This window comes from Dasypus novemcinctus, chromosome 9, assembly GCF_030445035.2.
Source record: "Dasypus novemcinctus isolate mDasNov1 chromosome 9, mDasNov1.1.hap2, whole genome shotgun sequence".
Taxonomy (NCBI): Eukaryota; Metazoa; Chordata; class Mammalia; order Cingulata; family Dasypodidae; genus Dasypus; species Dasypus novemcinctus.
In genome coordinates this window covers 81,982,459-82,001,142 of record NC_080681.1, presented here as the reverse complement: position 1 = coordinate 82,001,142, position 18,684 = coordinate 81,982,459, and the positions used below count along the sequence as shown (strand labels likewise).

Genomic DNA, 18,684 nt, shown 5'->3' with positions numbered 1-18,684 from the left:
GCAAGGAGTGCCCAGCCACACAGGGGTATCCCCCACATGGGGGCGCTCCACATGCAAGGAGTGTGCCCCATAAGAAGAGCCACCCAGCACGAAAGAAAGAGCAGCCTGCCCAAGAATGGCACTGCACACACGGAGAGCTAACACAACAAGACAACAACAAAAAGAAACACAGATTCTCAGTGCCGGTGATAAGGATAGAAGCGGTCACAGAAGAACACACAGCAAATGGACACAGAGAGCAGACAGCTGGGGCAGGGGGAAGGGGAGAGAAATTTTTAAAAAAAACAAACAAACTTGGCAACCTGGGCGATGACCTGGCCTGTTTAAAGAAAGAAAAAAAGAGAGAGAAATGGTTCTTGTACTCAAAGAGTATAAAGCCCAGTGGGAAAGAAAGATAAACTATTACATTAAACTGCATTAAGTACTATGACAGTGGGGCTAGATGATATTAAAGAATGTACAGGATAATATTGGGACAGTGAGACGAGAATGGGGAGAAGTGGCTAGATTAGAGAGGAATTAAGACAAAATAAGGAATTACAAGCACAAAGGCCCTGAGAAGGTTAATAACCTATTTAAGGAACTGAAAGAAGTTCAGAAGTTCTTTAGGAGTACTAAAGAAGAGAGTGATATGAGATCAAACTAGAAAAGTAGGTAGAAGACTGCTCAAGCAGGGACTTACAGGCCATGTTAAAGATTTGAACTTTATCCTTAAAAAATGGAAAGCTTTTGAATGGTTTTAAGTAAAGGAATAACACAATCTGATTTGTGTTTGGGAAAGATTATTCTAACAGGTACACTGCTTTTCTTTGTAATATACCTCAACTAATAAAATTAAATAAAATTAGGAAAGGATCTCCCTCAAAAAGTAGAAAGGCAAAATTTCAGAAATATCTGGAATTTAGATTTAAGGCAAAACTACATTAAAATTGAAATCAATACAATTTCTGGTTCTGCAATGAAAGTGGATCAAATTATCTGACTCAAATATGAATTCAACATAGTTTCTCTACAGTGACTTGGTAAGGTCTGTCCAGAAATAATAGCAGGCACATACTTTGTGTTTCCTTTAATAGGATAGTACTGAAGCATTTATTCAGCTGGCAGGGAGAAAGAATGATGGAAACATGCATTATGTTTGCTCTCTCATTACCATACTATGAAAAATAAGCGAGCTTCAGTTATAAAATCTAATATGCAAAGTACTCGATAATTACAGTATTATTTTGAGGCTCTTATATATTTGATTTGCTTTGGCCCTATATCAGAATCATATACCATTCCTTGAAAATTATTCTTGAACTTACCTCATTCTCAACACAGTATTTAAAATAGAATACAATGATCTGTATAAGAAAATGTCAGTTTCACGTAGTGGGTTTTTTTGCCTTCTTGTTGGCAGCCAACTCAAAAGAAAAGAATATAAACTCACTGTTTACCTAATGAAATTTTAGTTGTTAAGGCTTTATGGTAGCAAAAATCTTACCAACAGTACAGCTGTCTTCAAGTACCACATCAACATTTCTGTCTCTGTACTCAACCCTGAAGTCCAGCATCCGAGGTTGCCTTTCTACAATTTGCCTGGATGGCATTACAGGTCGAAAAGCCGAAGAGGAAGAGGGAGCTGGAGCTGGATGACTTGCTGAATCAAATGCAGGTCCTGGTTCTGTCTCACTTCCATATTCACTGAAATATTGACATAAAAGGATGATTACTGTCAACAAAATCATTACAGAATGACTGATTACATCATCCTTTGCTTGTGTTGTTCTTCTTATCAAGTTTACCTACCCATGCATCAAAACCTAATAGGTTCTACTTCCTCCACAAAACAATACCAGTAGCTAAAACCCACATTACTCTCCCTCCTGTCCTTGCCTTTCTGTGCCTATTAGCAAAATCATATCACTTAGCATTTAATCAGATCTTTGCCTTGTGTTGTTATGATGTTAGTAAAACATCATGTAAAACTTGAATTCAGAAGTTTCTTTCACTCACTCTCATTTACTCACTGGTTCATTATTTGGTTCATTCACTCTAATTTCCACAAAGATGATTCTAAAACTCCTCCACCTTCCTCAATCTTGCATTCCTCCTCTCTCACACATCATTCTCAAAAGATTATTTTTCCTAATCTGCAGAAAAAAACAGAAGCCATCAAGAAGAATTCCCTTATCTTCTTGAAATCAAATCCACAAAGGAACCTGCATATACACTCTTTCTGTTCCCATAAAATAGATGAGACATCATTCTTCTTGCTTACACAAAATCTAAAACCATCTTCTCATTAACTTTACACTCTGGATTATCCCTTTCCTTTCCTGTTATCTTCAACATCTCCTCTTCTGGATTCTTTGCAATACCATTTATACACGCTTGAATCTCCCCCTTCTTAAAGAAATATTAAGATGAAATCCTGGTTCTACCCCCTTACTAGCTTACTCGTAAAATGGGAAAAACAATTATATTTGTAAGAATTAAATTAAACTAAATAGTATAGTACTTAGCACATCTGGTACCTAGCAAAATCTCAAATCTCTAACTCAGTATGTTAGAAGCTTAACTCATTAATGCCTCCCCAAGCCTATATCTGCAATATTATTGATAGCAGCTATCCAAGATAGAAATCTGGGGTGTCATCCTTGATACTTTCCTCTCCTTCAACCTCCAGATCTAATTATTCCTTTCAATTTTACCTCCTAAATACCATTTGGAGAAGTCAATTACCTTTCCCCTCTGAAGCTTCCACTCCAGTCTAAGCCACAATTGCCTCATATATGGACTAATGCAATAGCCTCCTAACTAATCCCTCCATATGCATCCTTGCTATCCTGAATTCCACTTCATAGAGCTGCTAAAGTAAAATTAAATATACAAGTGTCTTCATATCATTTTCTACCTTGACCATTCAATACTCCCCTCTGCTCTTCAGATAAATACTTAAGACTGGCCTACAAGGCCTTGTATGATCTGAATCCGATTTACCTTCCCATCCTTATCTTGGGCTATTATGTTACAATCTCTCTATGCTAAGAACCACAATAGCCTTTCATTTCTTCTATCCCACCTTGATCCTTCCCTTTTAATAGGGGTAACTCAGTTTATTCCCTCTAAGGATATTCTTTCCTCCCCTCCTCATCTCCAATCCCCATCTTTTTCCAAGCTAATTCTACCCTTCTTCACCTCGGAAGTTTTTCAACTTACAACATGCTTTGATATATCAGATGAAGTCTAATTTCCAAAAACTATCCATACATATATAATTAGTTGTATAATTAGTCATTTAACATTTTTTCCCTACTAGAACATAAGTTACATGAGGGCAAATGTGAACATGGGTGTGTTTTTTTTGTTTTGTTCTTTTTAAAGATTTATTTATTTCTACCCCCCTCCCCCACCCCGGGTTATCTGTTCTCTGTGTCTATTTGCTCTGTGTTCTTCTTTGTTCACTTCTGTTGTTGTCAGCAGCATAGGAATCTGTGGGGTTTTTTGTTGCATCATCTTGTTGTGTCAGCTCTCCGTGTGCGCAGCGCCATTCCTGGGCAGGCTGTACTTTCTTTCATGCTGGGCGGCTCTCCTTACAAGGGTGCACTCCTTGCGCATGGGGCTCCCCTATGCAGGGACACCCCTGCGTGGCACAGCACTCCTTGCATGCATCAGCACTGTGCATGGGTCAGCTCCACATGGGTCAAGAAGGCCCAGAGTTTGAACCGCAGACTTCCCATGTGGTAGGCGGACGCCCTAACCACTGGGCCAAGTCCGCTTCCCCATGGATGTTTTTAATATCTGTATCCTCTGCCCCGGGACCAAGCCTTTATACAATGAAGGCACCCAAATATTTGCCAAACTATTAAGTAGGGAGATAATAATTAATTTCATGTTTCTCTTATTTAGTTTATCATATATAGTCTTTGGGGGAGTGGGGCTGGGGAAATGCACAGAGAGGGAACATTAGGAGTGTTTCAGCTGCAGTGTCATTGATGTACATATTTTCTACCAGCAGCAGAAGTATAAAAGCCCAGTTCCAAAACATCCTATTTCTCACCTTAAACTTAAGGAAAAACAATAAAACAGGAACCTGCAGAACAACAATGACCAAAAACATGCCAATTTAAACAGTGTTCACACAATTAAGCAGGAGGAAATATTTATGCTTATTTCCCTGCTTCACACTATTGCTTTAAACTATGTATTATGAAATCAATTTAATAAATCGTAGTCAGTCTTAAAGAATAAGAATAAAATAGAATAGTTATCGGTATGCACCACTCAATAGTTGGACCAAGTTTTGTTTCATAAAGCTTTTTATTATATTACATATTTGTATATGGGTGTTTTGGGTTCCAAGTGCTTCTCATTATAGGTCACAGTGAAAAACGTTTAGAAGCAACTAGTTTAGATCCCACTAGAGTACAGATACTTTAGTAACCACTTATCCAAAGACAAAACCCTTCCTTACCCTAGTTGTTAGATTCAAGGAAAGTAATCCTTCAAATAAGACATGAGAACAGAGTAAATGTCCAAAGCCAGACAGAATGCCACTGTTTAGAATCCAAAGTGAGCTATGCAGTATCTATGAACAGAATCTGTGCAATGACACTTCACATCTTCAGTTTGTCTCAAGTTCTCAGAACCCAAGAAAAGCAGCTAAAGTTAGTAAGCTGGTCACTGACTTATTGTTTTATGACTCCAAACCCACCCTTCTATATTCTATTCTGTGATACTGGGACTAGGATTCTGCAAAATTAGATTCTTCCTTTTCCTGTTAGACTCTATCCATAAAGGACACTAGATAGAAATCAACACGTAAGGGACAGAGAGGATGAGGGGAAAGATGGAGAGAAAGTCTTCTTTCTTTCTGACTGCAAGCATTTCCCTTAGCATCTCACCCAGTAATTTGTTTTGTTTTTTTTTCTTTCCAGCATTCTCAACACCAGTTTCTTAACATCCCCTCAGAGATACCAACATCAGCTGCAGAATGTGCCTACATTCCTCGGAGGTCTGAGCCCCAGCTCCATTGGGCCCCTCAGAGTTCTAAATTTGTTTACCTCTTTGTTTTAGACCTAAGTGCAGTAACTTCCTTCAGCTGTTATTTTATCTAGGTTACCTTAGTTTTCCCCTTTTGCACTGTCAGTTCTCCTCATATGCATAAATAATCCTATGTTAAATTCCCTCTATTGAAAAATCTAGTGTGATTTCATTTTCCTGATTGGAAACTGAAACAAAGGAGGAGAGGTCTCAGAAAATGTTCTCAAACACATGATTCAGGAATTTGCTTGATTATGCACTTCTCCTTATCAAAATAAAATGAGATATTAGTGATCCATGCACTGGTATAATGGTTAATTTAAAAATTATTACATATGATGACTTGCCTATTAAAACAAGTGCCTAAGAGGACCAAATGAGTGTTTCATGTGGCCATTTTGGTAGTGATAATGACATCAAGGACTATGGGATAGCTGCTTCTGACTCTACAGGTGAGCTTACAGAAAAAAGTGACAAACTCAGGGTTTTAATTCTCCATTCAAATCATAAGAGAGCTACAGAGCTTCAAAAGTGGCTCTAAAAGACTTTACTTCTTATAATTACAGAGATGACCTTGCTGAGAATTAGACACAAAATTTAATAGTGCAGGCTGCAGCATTACAATAACAGTTGAATATATATACCTCCTAAGTCTCTTGTGAAAGTTAAAGTATAATGTTGGAAAGAGTGGGACCCTAACAGTGTGCAGAATGCAGAATGGGGAAACCTGGTTGGACTCAAAGGTTTGAATCTTGAGGGAAGCGGACTTGGCCCAGTGGATAGGGCATCCGTCTACCACATGGGAGGTCCACGGTCCAAACCCCAAGCCTCCTTGACCCATGTGGAGCTGGCCCATGTACAGTGCTGATGTGCCATGCAGGAGTGTCCCCCGCTGTAGGGGAGCCCCACGTACAAGGAGTGCGCCCTGTAAGGAGAGCCACCCAGCACGGCTTTGCTTAAAAACTCTGTAATACCCTTACCTGAGACAATTGCCTTGAAAGGGGACATCTGTTCTCAAAACCTTCTCCCACTAGTCCCTATTATTTCTAAAATAATAATTAAAGTAGCTATAAGAACTGTTTACTTGTTGGTTGAATGCAACATAAGCCTCAAATAAGTCTACATTTATATTTAATCTATTACTACTACTTATTAGAAAACATAGTTGATATCTACATTTAATGAGGGTGAGATGACCAAATAATCCAAGCATAATGTAGAGGAATAAATCCAGATGCTTAAAGAAAAAGGAATGTTGGAGTGGATTTACCATGTACAATCTGCATATACACTCACCCTTCCTACTACATAATCTATAAGATCCTAGAAAACATTGAGGTCACTAAAGGTTTGAAAAATACATTAGTAAGGTAATCTGCATTCTTGAAACACCCTGTAGTAACTATCTTCTTCAACTGGGAATTATACTGAGAGATGGCACCACTGAAAAGGCTCAGTGGGCATAATGAGACCCCAAAGTGGCAGAATTCAATAAGAAAAAGGTGAGAACAATTATTAATATACACCATGGATAAAAAGTGGCAATCAAAAGGTTCTGACAAGCAGAGAATTTTAGTAGTGCTTAACTGATCATGGTATTTCTAAGGAATTAAATTAAAGGTCAGCCTACTAAAATAATACTTGATCTATGTAACAGCAGAAACTCTAAACTCTAGTCCTGGCAACCTAACTCCTGACTTCAATAATCACAATGGAGAATCACAGTCACTCCCAGTTCCCAACCTAAAGCTGTTTCACAGACATAAAGCCCATGGATTAAAGGGGACACCTGGACCGCCCCACCCCCCAAGACCCTTAAACAGAGCTACAGTAAATTTTACTCCAAGACTCCTCCTAAGGCAGCCATTTACTGAAGTGTAATGATGAGAAGATATTCAGACCATTAGGAGATTCTTAGATGCTGGCTCTGAATTGATGCTAATTCCAAGGGATATAAATGTGGGAGGTTGTGATAGTAAAGGAAGATTTGGTCCTAGTCCATCTCACAGTGGGTTAAATAAATCTTTCAACCCACCTTGCAGATATTTTCAGAGGTTCTGAATGTATAACTGAAACAGACAAACTCAGTAACTGGTAGACATCACATATTGGATTCCTGATCCACAGAGTTAGTTATTATTCAGGAAGGGACAATAGGTAGCAACTGATTTTTCATATACTTTTTCCTGCCCCCATACTAATGTGCAAGTTCAATGACAAGCATTTTGCTCTCACCCAATAGGGTAAACAATATACCTTCACTGTGTTTTCCTGAAGATTATGTCAGCTTTCCTGCTCTTTGTCATAATTTAGTCTGGAGAGGTCTTGATCACCTAGAACAATATTACATTGATGACAATGTGGATTAGTTCTGAAGAACAGTAAGTAGTAAGTACTTGGATGCTTTGGTAAGACATATGCATGCTAGAGATTAGGAAATACACCACACCACAAAAATGTTAGGGCCTGCTACCTTAGTGAAGTTTTTGGGAGTGCAGTGTTTAGGAGCATGTCGGAATGAAAGACCTGTGTTATATTTTGTACTTCCCATAAAAAATAAGAGATAGTTATGATAACTGAAGAAGAAAGAATTTGGACTGGGAAGGAAAAATAAAGGGCCCTGTATAATATGCTGGCACCAACCAAAAAACAAAACAAAAGTAAAAACCTGCTGCAGCACTGTCCCCAATTAAAGCAGCCCCTCAAAGACTATAATTAAACAAAGCCCTCGAAGTGGTGAGAACTTTGACTACTTCACATGCAAGGAGAGATAGCCAGAGACAGAAATTTATACTGAGTCATGGTCAATAGTTAATGGGTTCACCAGCTTTCAAGGATTTAGAAAGAATAAAACTGGAAAACTGGGTGACAAAGAAGTATGGGGAAAAGATAAGGAAATGGATCTTTCAGAACAGACACCAAGCGTGAGCACATTTGTTTCCCAGGTGAATGTTTACCATGGGTTATCCACTGAAGAAAGGTCTTTTGGTTATTACATGGATAAGATTACATGTTCTGTTGATGTCAGCCAACATTTTTTCTCTCACTACCCTCACGCTGCTTAATGAATTAAAGTACAGTGTGATCATGTCAACAGGTTGGAGATTCGGCATAGGCACAACATGGACATACCTCACTGAAGCTAAATCTGGCTAGAGAAACTACTGAATGCCGAAACTGCAGCCAGCTCAACCAACATTGAGCCCTCGATATGGCAGTATTCCCCCAAGATCTGGAAATGGATCATTTCCATCATGGAGGGGACAGTGCTCTGTCCTCACTGTAATAGGTACTTTTCTGGATATGAAATTGTGTTCTCTAACAGCAGTGCTTCTGCCAGCCCTACTATCCATGAATTCAGGGAACACATTATTGACATGTGGCTTCTCATACAACTCATCACAGCAAAAGAAGTGTAGCACTGGGCTCATTCATGTATGCCACAACCCAAAACAGCTAGCTTTACAGAATAGTGGAATGGCTTATTGAAGACTCATTTATGGAATGGGATGGAAGACAACATCTTCAAAGCTTGCAGCTCCACCTTAAATTATATGGAATATGCTTCATCAGTGATCAAACATGGTGATATTTCTCATACTCTGAGAAAAATGGGTATTAAAAATATGTGGTGTTAGTTTATTATTATTATTTATTATTATTATTATGCCTAATTAACAGTGAATTTTTGTTTCCTGCAACATTGGACTCTGATGGTTCAGGAATCATAATTTTCAAGGTGGTAATGTTTCTACAATGCTTCCAATAAATAGGAACTTGTGAATGCCACTTAGCCATTTTGAACTTAATGAATCAACTAGCAAAGGAAGGGGAACTGCTTGGGGTGACTGGTCCTAAATGTTAACAAAAAAATTGGATTGCTGCTCTACTATGGACTATATCTGGAGCTCATGGAATTTTCTATGAGCATGCCCTACTGGATAATAAGATTTAATTAATGATAGCTAAACAGTACAATTATAAAGATGTTCCTTCATGAATTTTAACAAATATACCCACAAAAGCAAAGATTAATAGTATGGTAGTACATGGGAATTTTGTATTTTCTGTATTTTATGCCTGACTTTTTTGTAAACGTATAACTTCTCTAATAAAATTTTTATTATGAACCAAATTATATTGTGTAACATGTTGTATGAGTAAAAAAAAGTATATGTATCCAGTATATTTAATTGAGAAAAGCATGTTTTTATTCAACTGTGTTTTTCCTTTTTTAATTAGTTTATATTTTTTAAAAGTAGAAAAAAAAAACATTTTTAACAGCTAATGAGAACCTAATGCCAAAAACAAAGACATTTTAAAAATGGTTTGAAAAGAAATTTTAAAAATAAAAATAAAAATACTAAAAAATAAAATAAACAAGGAAATAAAAATGAAGGTTTGAGATGTCTCACCAGGTAAAGATCCGTGACCTTCATTTAAGGTGCTGGGTGAGGGCAGAAGAAATATAGAATAAACAGTAGAAGAAGAAACAGGAAACCATCAACTAGGCCTTACAACCAGTAATAGAAACAAGGACCTGGCAGAGTATGCACACATATTAACTTTCTTCTTGCTGTTTGCACACCGATCCTACCAGCATTGCCCTAGCGGTGACGTATCACCCCAGCAGCAGCACTCTGTTCCACCATCAACGTTGGTATCAGATGAGCAGTATCACCTTCTCAGATCTCTGGGGCTAAGTTCCTAGCACCCTAGGAACCTTCCCCTGAGTGTCAAAGTTCTAATTCCAAACACCCCCAACAATTTTCCTTTATTCCCCCTGCATTAGGAGTGGTAGCTTCTTTCTGCAGTCATTATATCTAGGTTATCTCAGTATTTTCTTTTTGCCCATTCTAAACTTCTCCATATCTGTATACCTGATTCCCTATATGAAACTGCCTCTAATGAACTTCTTAGTATGGTTTCTTTTCTCTTCAGCCAACCTAACTTTGGAAGTAGTGTAATATTTCTATTCAGAGCCAGATATTCAGTATGTCAGCCAAAAAGAGGATATTTTTTAAAGTTGTCACTTGAGAATTTTCTTATTGACTATAATTACTACATTTCAAGATCAATAAAAAATAATGAGTTTTGGGAGTGGACAGCTCAGGTACTGGGGACTGAACTCAGGAACTCATACATGGGAAGCAGATGCTCAACCACTAAGCTACATCTACTCCCTTGATACCATCAGTTTTAACTTATGTTCAGTGGCATCCAAAGAATACAAAGGCATCCAAAATTGTTGATTCAGAAAAGAAGAAATGTATTTTTAAAATCTGTCACCTATTAAGATTCCCATCTGCTAATTTAATCTTCTCACTATTATTCTAATCAATAATTTTAAAAGCCAATAAAAACACCAATTAACAATTGGTAGGAGAAGCTTTATGAACAAACCTATTTTGGTTCTAAATTTCAACTAAAGCAGTGTTTTTACTCTCACTCAGCCTTCCTCTACAAACCACATAGGCTTTTGGAAGGCCATGAACAAAGCCAAGTAAACAGGAGCCCTTGTTTATTATTTCAATTTTTAAAAATCTATCCCATGGCAAAATCTCTGGGTACAAAGAAACCACGTGTTTTAAAAACAAACGTGGATTTGTTTGGAAAGCATTACATAGAAACTAATTGGTCAAAATGGTCATTTTTAAAATCAGAGACGTTGGCATTTATATATTCTGAAATCATAAACGTTTGAAAGCAAAACCTTGTCTTCTCTAGGTGTCCTCGATGAATTAAACAATGAACAAAGGAATATACCGTATTTCTGTCTGCATCAAAAAAATAAACATGAGTTGATAAATACCACCCACATATTCAATGAGTGAAATTACACTATTAATTTGTAAAGTTAATTTTTAGGAAACACAGCACCTGTTCTCTACTAGTACAACCAAAAAATAAACATGAGTTGATAAATACCACCCACATATTCAATGAATGAAACTATACTATTAATTTGTAAAGTTAATTTTTAGGAAATATATAGCACCTGTTCTCTACTAGTACAACCATTTCATTAGAAGTTCTTTCTTACAATAACTATCTCCAAATATAATTTTTAAAGAGGCTCTAGATAATATGTGGAATACAAAAAATATTATACCAAATTGGAGCAAATAAGCGCACACTCAATATTTATATATGACTGAATAAATAGTTTACGTTACAGTTTACGTAAGTTACATACATTATAAATACATTGTGGTAGCACTATATTATCTAGTGAAATAAGTCTTGCTTATATTCTGACTCTGTCAACATCACACCGCATCGTCTGTGCTACTCATGACATTCCTTATTCTCTATACTTGTTAAAATGAGGGATAATATCTGCCTTTTACCAAACTTACAACTAAAATAATAAAATAATAAAGGCAAAGCTATGGGAGAAAGACATGTATTGGATGTATTGGATTTCAACTGTTTAACCAAGGAAAAATCTTACATGTATGCCTGGCTTACTAGAGAAGAAAAAGCATGGTTTTTAGAATGAGACAATAGAGGCTTCAATTTCTTCTAGACTTGTGACCTTGGGAAAGTCTACGTAAACCCTATAAACTTGAGCTTCCTCATCTGTAAAATATGAACGTTTATCCATAAGGGTGGTAATGAGTTGTTGTTTTTTTAAAGATTTATTTATTTCTCTCCCCTTCCTTCCCCTGCCCCGTTTTCTGCTGTGTCCATTCACTGTGTGTTCTTCTGTGACCACTTGCATTCTTGTCAGGCACCAAAAAGAGAATCTGTGTCTCTTTTTGTTGCATCATCTTGCTACGTCAGCTCTCCATGTGTGCGGTGCCACACCTGGGCAGGTTGTGTTTTTTGTGTGGGGCAGCTCTCCATGCGGGGCACACTCCATGTACGTGGGGCACCCCTACGTGGCCACCCCTACACGGCACAGCACTCCTTGTGTGTTGCAGCACTGTGTGTGGGCCAGCTCACCATATGGCCCAGGAGGCCCTGGGTTTGAACCCTGGACCTCCTCTATGGTAGGCAGACGCTCTATCGGTTGAGCCACATCCGCTTCCGGTAATGACTATGAAATGAGGAAAAATATAATAATCGCCTAGCACAGTGTTTGATACTTACTAAGTATTCAATAAACCTTACTGGGTTTTTTTCCCTTCCACTTTATGTGTACATTAAAAACCAGATTCCTACTTTTGCATTCACATATAAAATCTCATTTCAAGAAAAGCTATAAAGCTCAATTACATTTATTGGATCTTCCCCCTCAAAAAATAATTTAGAATTTAAAAAGCCTCCTATAGAATCTAGGACATCATCAACATAAGACATAAGACATCCCCTGCAAAAGACTCCCCTTACAATCAAGTAATAAAAGAACAAATCCCGCTTGCTCAGAACTCTGGAGGAAATATACTCCATAAATGCTGAATTGAAGAAAAAGAAAAATAATTTCCAAATCAGGTAGGAGATTTTCATCCCTTACTCACCTATCTGGACCCCTCCTTTTCACTCCATCCCATGCAACTTACAAGGTACACACAGATGAAGTATGGCCTGGGTCCCTACTGCCACAGAAGCAGAACATAGAGCGACTCACAGTAGTAAGAGCGAACCCCACACATATCAAAGCAGAAGGCCTTTAGTACACAGAGACCTAAGGCGGGACACAAGGGGATAAGGAATGCTGTATTCAAAAGAGTTCCCAAAGGAATGTGGAGAAGCATGGGAAAAATACAATTACCTGTGGACTATGGACTATAGTTAATGAAAACTATAATACTCTTGTATTAATGCCAAAGATGTACAGAGTTATTAATAATAGGGCTATATGGAAAAACTATGTCAAATGTACGCTATGGACTATAGTTAGTAGTAATAGTCCAATGATATTATCTCATAATCTGTAACAAATGTTCCACAACAGTGTGGTATGTTGGTGAAGGGTTGTTGTATGGGAATTCTACACATGTACATGACTGTTTTGTAAGTTAAAAGAAAAAAAAAAGTGTCCCCAAAGGGAAAACGCAGAGAAAGAGAACACTACAGTAATACCTTTCTGGATTGACCCCAGCTGCACCCAGTTTGGGATATGCTAACAGGGAAGAAACAGAAGGCAGAAAAGCCTGACAGACAAAAAAAAAAGGAGGGGGAGATTTAAACTGAACTGTGGTAAGTCAGGGGGTCGAAGAATTGAAAAATGTAAGGAAAATGTAGCAGAGTGAGGGAAAGTATATAAACAAATCATAGGAGCTGGGGAAAATATTCTGCACAAAACCAAACAGAACAGATCAAGATTCCTAGAGAAAAAACAGAGAAAGGAAAGGAGCTTTTTCCTGGAGGTGAAACAATTACCCAAAATGTACAAACTTAAAAATTGTACCACACATCCAGGACAAATATCAGGTGAAGAAGAGCTGAGAAAATCTAAACAATTAAACACAGGCTACTCTAAAGGTCCAGAATAAGTTGGACCAAGCATCAAAAAAGAGCCTTAATATAAAGCCAATTGACAGTAAAATCCTAGGCAAGAAGGAGAAACTGACCTTCAGAGTTAACTCAACAAGATAATCAGATGCCTATACATCAGCAAAAAAACTACAAGTCAAACTAAGAAAGAGGAAGTAAATTAAAAATTCAGAGGAGACATAGAACTTAGAAGAACTTATCAAGAAGCTCAAACAACTTTCCTAAATCAATTCAAGGAGATGGTGGAAAATATGGATATACAGCTAAAGGATATTAAGAAGAAAATGTGTAAGCATAAAGAAGAATTCCAAAATTTAAAAAGAAGCATAACAGAAATTATGGGGATGAATGGCACAAAAAAATGGACATTAAAAATACACTAAAGAGCTTATTTAGAAGTTCTAGCAGGTGAGCACAGCTATTTGTATACCCTAGACTGAATAATGGTCCTCCTCTAGTGGTGAAAATAACCACCGACTAATGCAGATATACTGTTATCATAGTTATTATTTTTTGTTAAGTAATTTGTAACATTGATATAAAAATAAATTTTTTATTTAAAAACACTAGAGACAACAGAAGATTTGAATAGGCAGTAGAAAGAATCAGTGAAGTAGAAGACAGGACAATTGAAATAATATAGTCCAAAAGACAAAGAAGGAAAAAAAGAATAGAAAAAAAATTGAGCAGTGTCCTAGAAAACTGAATGACAGCACAGTGTTTACAAACATATGCATTATAGGTGTCCTGGAAGGAGACAAGAAGGGAAAAGGGGCAGAAAGAATTTGAGGAACTATGAAATGCCAAATATAAAGAGAGAATTTTAAAATCAGCAAAAGAAAAGCAAAGTGTCACACCATCACACAACAGATCTTTAGTAAGACAAAGTGCTGATTTCTCATAAAAACCATGGAGATGAGAAGACAGAGGTATGCTATATTTAAAGTACTGAAAGAGAAAAACTGTGAGCCAAAATTCTTCAAAACAACAGAGTTTTAAATATTCACAGATAAACAGAAACTGAGAGAGTTTGTCAACAAGACATATGCCCATCAAAGATTATTAAAGAAAGTTTTGCAGGTTGACTGGAAAAGACAAGAGAGAGTGGCTTGGGATAGGGTGTAGAAATGAAGGTCTTCAGTAACGGTAACTGAAAGGGGAAATGCAGAACCCAACAGTACTATATCCTTAATATAAAACTCTACTCTTCAATTCCTCTGACTCAGAATACAATTGAACAAGAATAAATCTTATTTCCTGATAATGGACATGCAAAATATAAAGAGGTAATGTGGGACGAAAATAACATAAAGAGGGGAAACAAGGATATGAAACAGAGAACATGTATGCATTTGAAGGTAACTTGGTATCTTTTCAAATTAGTAGGTAATAGACATAGATTGTGTAATACAAACCCCAGGGTAACAACAAAGAACATACTTTAAAAATATACAGAAAGAGGGAAATTGAATGTGGCTCAAGTGATTTGGCTTCTGCACACCATATGGGAGGAACAGGGTTCAATCCCTACGGCCTCATGGTAAATAAAAAAATGTGCCCACTTGGTGAGCTGAGTGCCTATGCAAGTGCCCGTGTGGCAAGCTAAGTACCCAGCCAAGTGCCTGCACAGAGAGCCAGTACTTGCACAAGCAAGTCACACAGCAGGATGATGACACTACAAAAGAGAGACGAAGGGGAGAGTCAAGGCAATGCAACAGAAACCAGGAACTGAGGTGATGCAAGGGACCCTTTCTCCACATCAGAAGTCCCCAGAATCAAATCTCGGTGAATCCTAGAGGAGAAAGACGAGAAGAAAAGACAAAAAGAGAAATAGATACAAAAGATCACACAGGAAAAAGACACAGCAAAAAACATCATGGTGGGTGGGGGGAGGTAGGAGGGGAAAAAAGAATCCAGATGAGGTTAGAAATAAAAGTTTATAAAAAAAATATATATACAGAAGCAGTAAAGAGAAAGGAACAAGTCAGAAACATCATAAAAGATCAACTACACAGACAAGAAGGCTGCGTAAAGGAAAAGTTGAAAAAAGTTATGACATATAAAAAACTAAGGGAAAAATGGTCAAAGAAAGAACAGCCTTTACAATAAAAACATGAATGCTAATAGATTAAACTCCCAACTGAAAGAAACAATTTGGCAGAATGGATAAAACAGAAAGATCCAACTATACGTAGTCTACAAGGAACTCAATTTAGACCAAGAGACACAGATAGATTTAAAGAGAAAGGATGGAAAAAGATAGTCTATGCAAATAGTAACTTAAAGACATGGCATAGACAACCAGCAAGATGGCGGCAGAGTAAGGGGCTCCTAGAGTCCGCTCCTGCTTCAGGGCAGTTAGTAAACACCCAAAGCGATCTGAAGCTAGCTGATGTGCCTGTTTGGGGGCTCCAGGAGACAAAAAGAGCATCCTGCAACTTACCTGCAGGAATGGAAGGAGGAGACACATCTGCAGAGAAGGCTTCTAAGTGGGGTCCTCCATGCCACAGAGGCCAGTGCCCATCCTCCACTGGAGGCACAAGCCACCTCAGGAGCTGTTTCACAGCTGGAACTGGAAGATCCACTTCCCAAAAATGGGGGAGAAAGAAATGGTTTGGCACAAACTTCAGCTATTACTGAGTAAATTCAGCAGGCTAAAGTATAATCCTGAGAACAGCTACAGTTTTAACCTGTCCAAGTCAGAAAGAGGCCCGTAGCCGCCATCTTAACTGCATGCCTAGCACAAGGGGAAGCAGCATGGACTGAAAATCACAGTGCTGGTGGGGACTGGCTTCTTTCCATCCAGATCAGACTGCACCTCTAGCATAAGCTCCAATCCTATGTCCAGCAGGGAGGAAGCTGGGGGAAACTATGCCAACCTCTCCAGGAAATTACAGGCCAAGCTGCGGAGGCCAGTGATCACACTACTTTGGCAGCACAAGCTGCCCTAGGAGTTATTCTGTGGCTGAAATTTGAAGCTCCGTTTCCCAAAAACAGGGGAAGAGGAGATGGTTGGCCACCAATTTCAGCTACTGATTGGTGGATTTGGCTGCCTAGAGTATAACCCTAAGAACAGCTATAGTTTGAACTTGTCCCAGTCAGAAAGAGGCTGGTAGCCACCATTTTGACTCCGCCACCAGTAAAAAGGGAAGCCAGGCTGACTGAAATCACAGTGATGGTAGGAACAAGTTTTTTACACCCAGATTGGCCTGCGGCCCCAACTTAGGGGTCAACCCCACTTTTGGAAGCAAGGGGGCTGGCAGGCCCTGAACCAGCCTATGCAGGTAACTGCAGGTACAATGGGCTGGCACAGACTGAATAATCAGAAGTCTATCAGGGCAACCACGGTCATCTTGGACCCCTACCGTATAGACTGCTGCCCACACCTGCAGCTCCATCCCTGCCCCAGGCAAGGGAGAAAGGGACATGAAGCTTCAGCAGTCTCTTGGAAGAACTAGAGTTTAGGCCTGCACAACTTGGATTATTCCACACAGCTGTGACTCTGTCCTATCCCTGGCAAAGGAGAAAGTTGGAAAAAGCTTCATCGGTCCCTGGGGTAATGATGGCAGCTTGAGCCTCCACAGCTTATAGTACCAACTACATCCTTGGGTCCTACCACACAACCAGCAAGGGAGAAAGGGCAGGAAGGCATAAACTAAAGAGAAAAACTGCACCCAGAATAAATACTCTAGTAAGGCAGGTGCCAAGAAACCAACAAAAAATTACAATCCACACCAAGAAACAGGAAGATATGGCCCAGTTAAAGGAACAAGATAAGCCTCTAGATGACATAAAAGATTTAAGACAACTAATCACAGATGTTCAAACAAATCTTCGTAATAATTCAATGAGATGGCTAAAGAGATTCAGGATATTAAGAAGACACTGGATGAGCACAAAGAAGAATTTGAAAGTATACATAGAAAAATAGCAGATCTTATGGGAATGAAAGGTACAATAAAAGAAATTAAAAAAACAATGAATCATATAATAGCAGATTTGAAGAGGCAAAAGAAAGGAATGCTGAGCTTGAAGAAATGGCCTCTGAAAGTAAATGTACAAAAAACAGATGAAGAAAAGAATGGAAAAAAATTGAACGAGGTCTCAGGGAACTAAATGACAGCAAAAGGCATGCAAATATACGTGTCATGGGTGTCCCACAAGAAGAGAAGGGAAAAGGGACAGAAGGAATATGTGAAGAAATAATGGTAGAACATTTCCCAACTCTATTGAAGGACATAGATATCCAGGTCCAAAAAGCACAATGTACTCCCATCCTAAATAATCCAAACAGACCAATTCCAATACATGTACTCATCAGAATATCAAATGTCAAAGACAAAGAGAGAATTCTGAGAACAGCAAAAAAAAAAAAAAGCAAAGCATAACATATAAGGGATACCCAATAAGATTAAGTGCTGATTTCTCACAATGAATGCAAGAAACAGTGGTGTGATAGATTTAAGATACTGTAAGACAAAAACTTCCAGCCAAGAATCTTACATCCAGCAAAACTGTTTTTCAAAAATGAGGGCAAGTTTAGAATATTCACAGATAAGCAGTAACTGAAAGAATTTCTAAGCAAGAGACCAGATTTTCAGGAAATTCTAAAGGATATGCTAGAGCCTGAAAAGAAAAGAAAGGAGAGAGGCTTAGAAGAGAGTCTAGAAATTAAGATTATATCAAAAAAAGTAACTAAAAGTGTCAAAATAGTGGTAAAAATAAAATATGACATAAAACTCAAGTCAGGAATAAACTTAAAGCACTTGTATTCAGAAAACTGCAACTCAATGTTAAAAGAAATCAAAAAAGGCCTAAATAACTGGAAGAACATCCCATGCTCATGGACTGGAAGACTAAATATCATTAAGATGTCAATTCTACTCAAATTGATATACAGATTCAATGCAACCCCAATAAAAAGTCTACCAGCATTTTTTTAAATAGAAAGCATGATTATCAAATTTATTTGGAAGTGTAAGGGGTTCTGAATAGCCAAAAACATCTTAAAAAGGAAAAGGGAACTCTCCTCTCTAGACTTTAAATTATATTACCTAGTTATAGTGGTGAAAACAGCATGGCACTGGCATAAAGATAGACACATAGACCAATGGAACAAAACTGATGGTTCAGAAACAGACCCTCACATGTATGGTCAAGTGGTTTTTGACTAGCCTGCCAAACCCACACATCAGACAGAACAGTCCATTCAAC

The 18,684-nt window shown here is 38.1% G+C and overlaps 1 protein-coding gene across 4 annotated transcripts in view; it reads right to left on the bottom strand.

Moving 5' to 3' along the window:
• FAF1 (Fas associated factor 1) overlaps window positions 1–18,684 on the bottom strand; it is a 573,725-nt gene that overhangs the window by 383,872 nt on the left and 171,169 nt on the right. For all 4 annotated transcript variants that reach the window (XM_071217456.1, XM_004476483.5, XM_071217457.1 and 1 more), the window contains one exon: window positions 1,487–1,686. In XM_071217456.1, coding sequence (XP_071073557.1) covers window positions 1,487–1,686 — 200 coding nt within the window. The remainder of the gene's footprint in view (window positions 1–1,486; window positions 1,687–18,684) is intronic.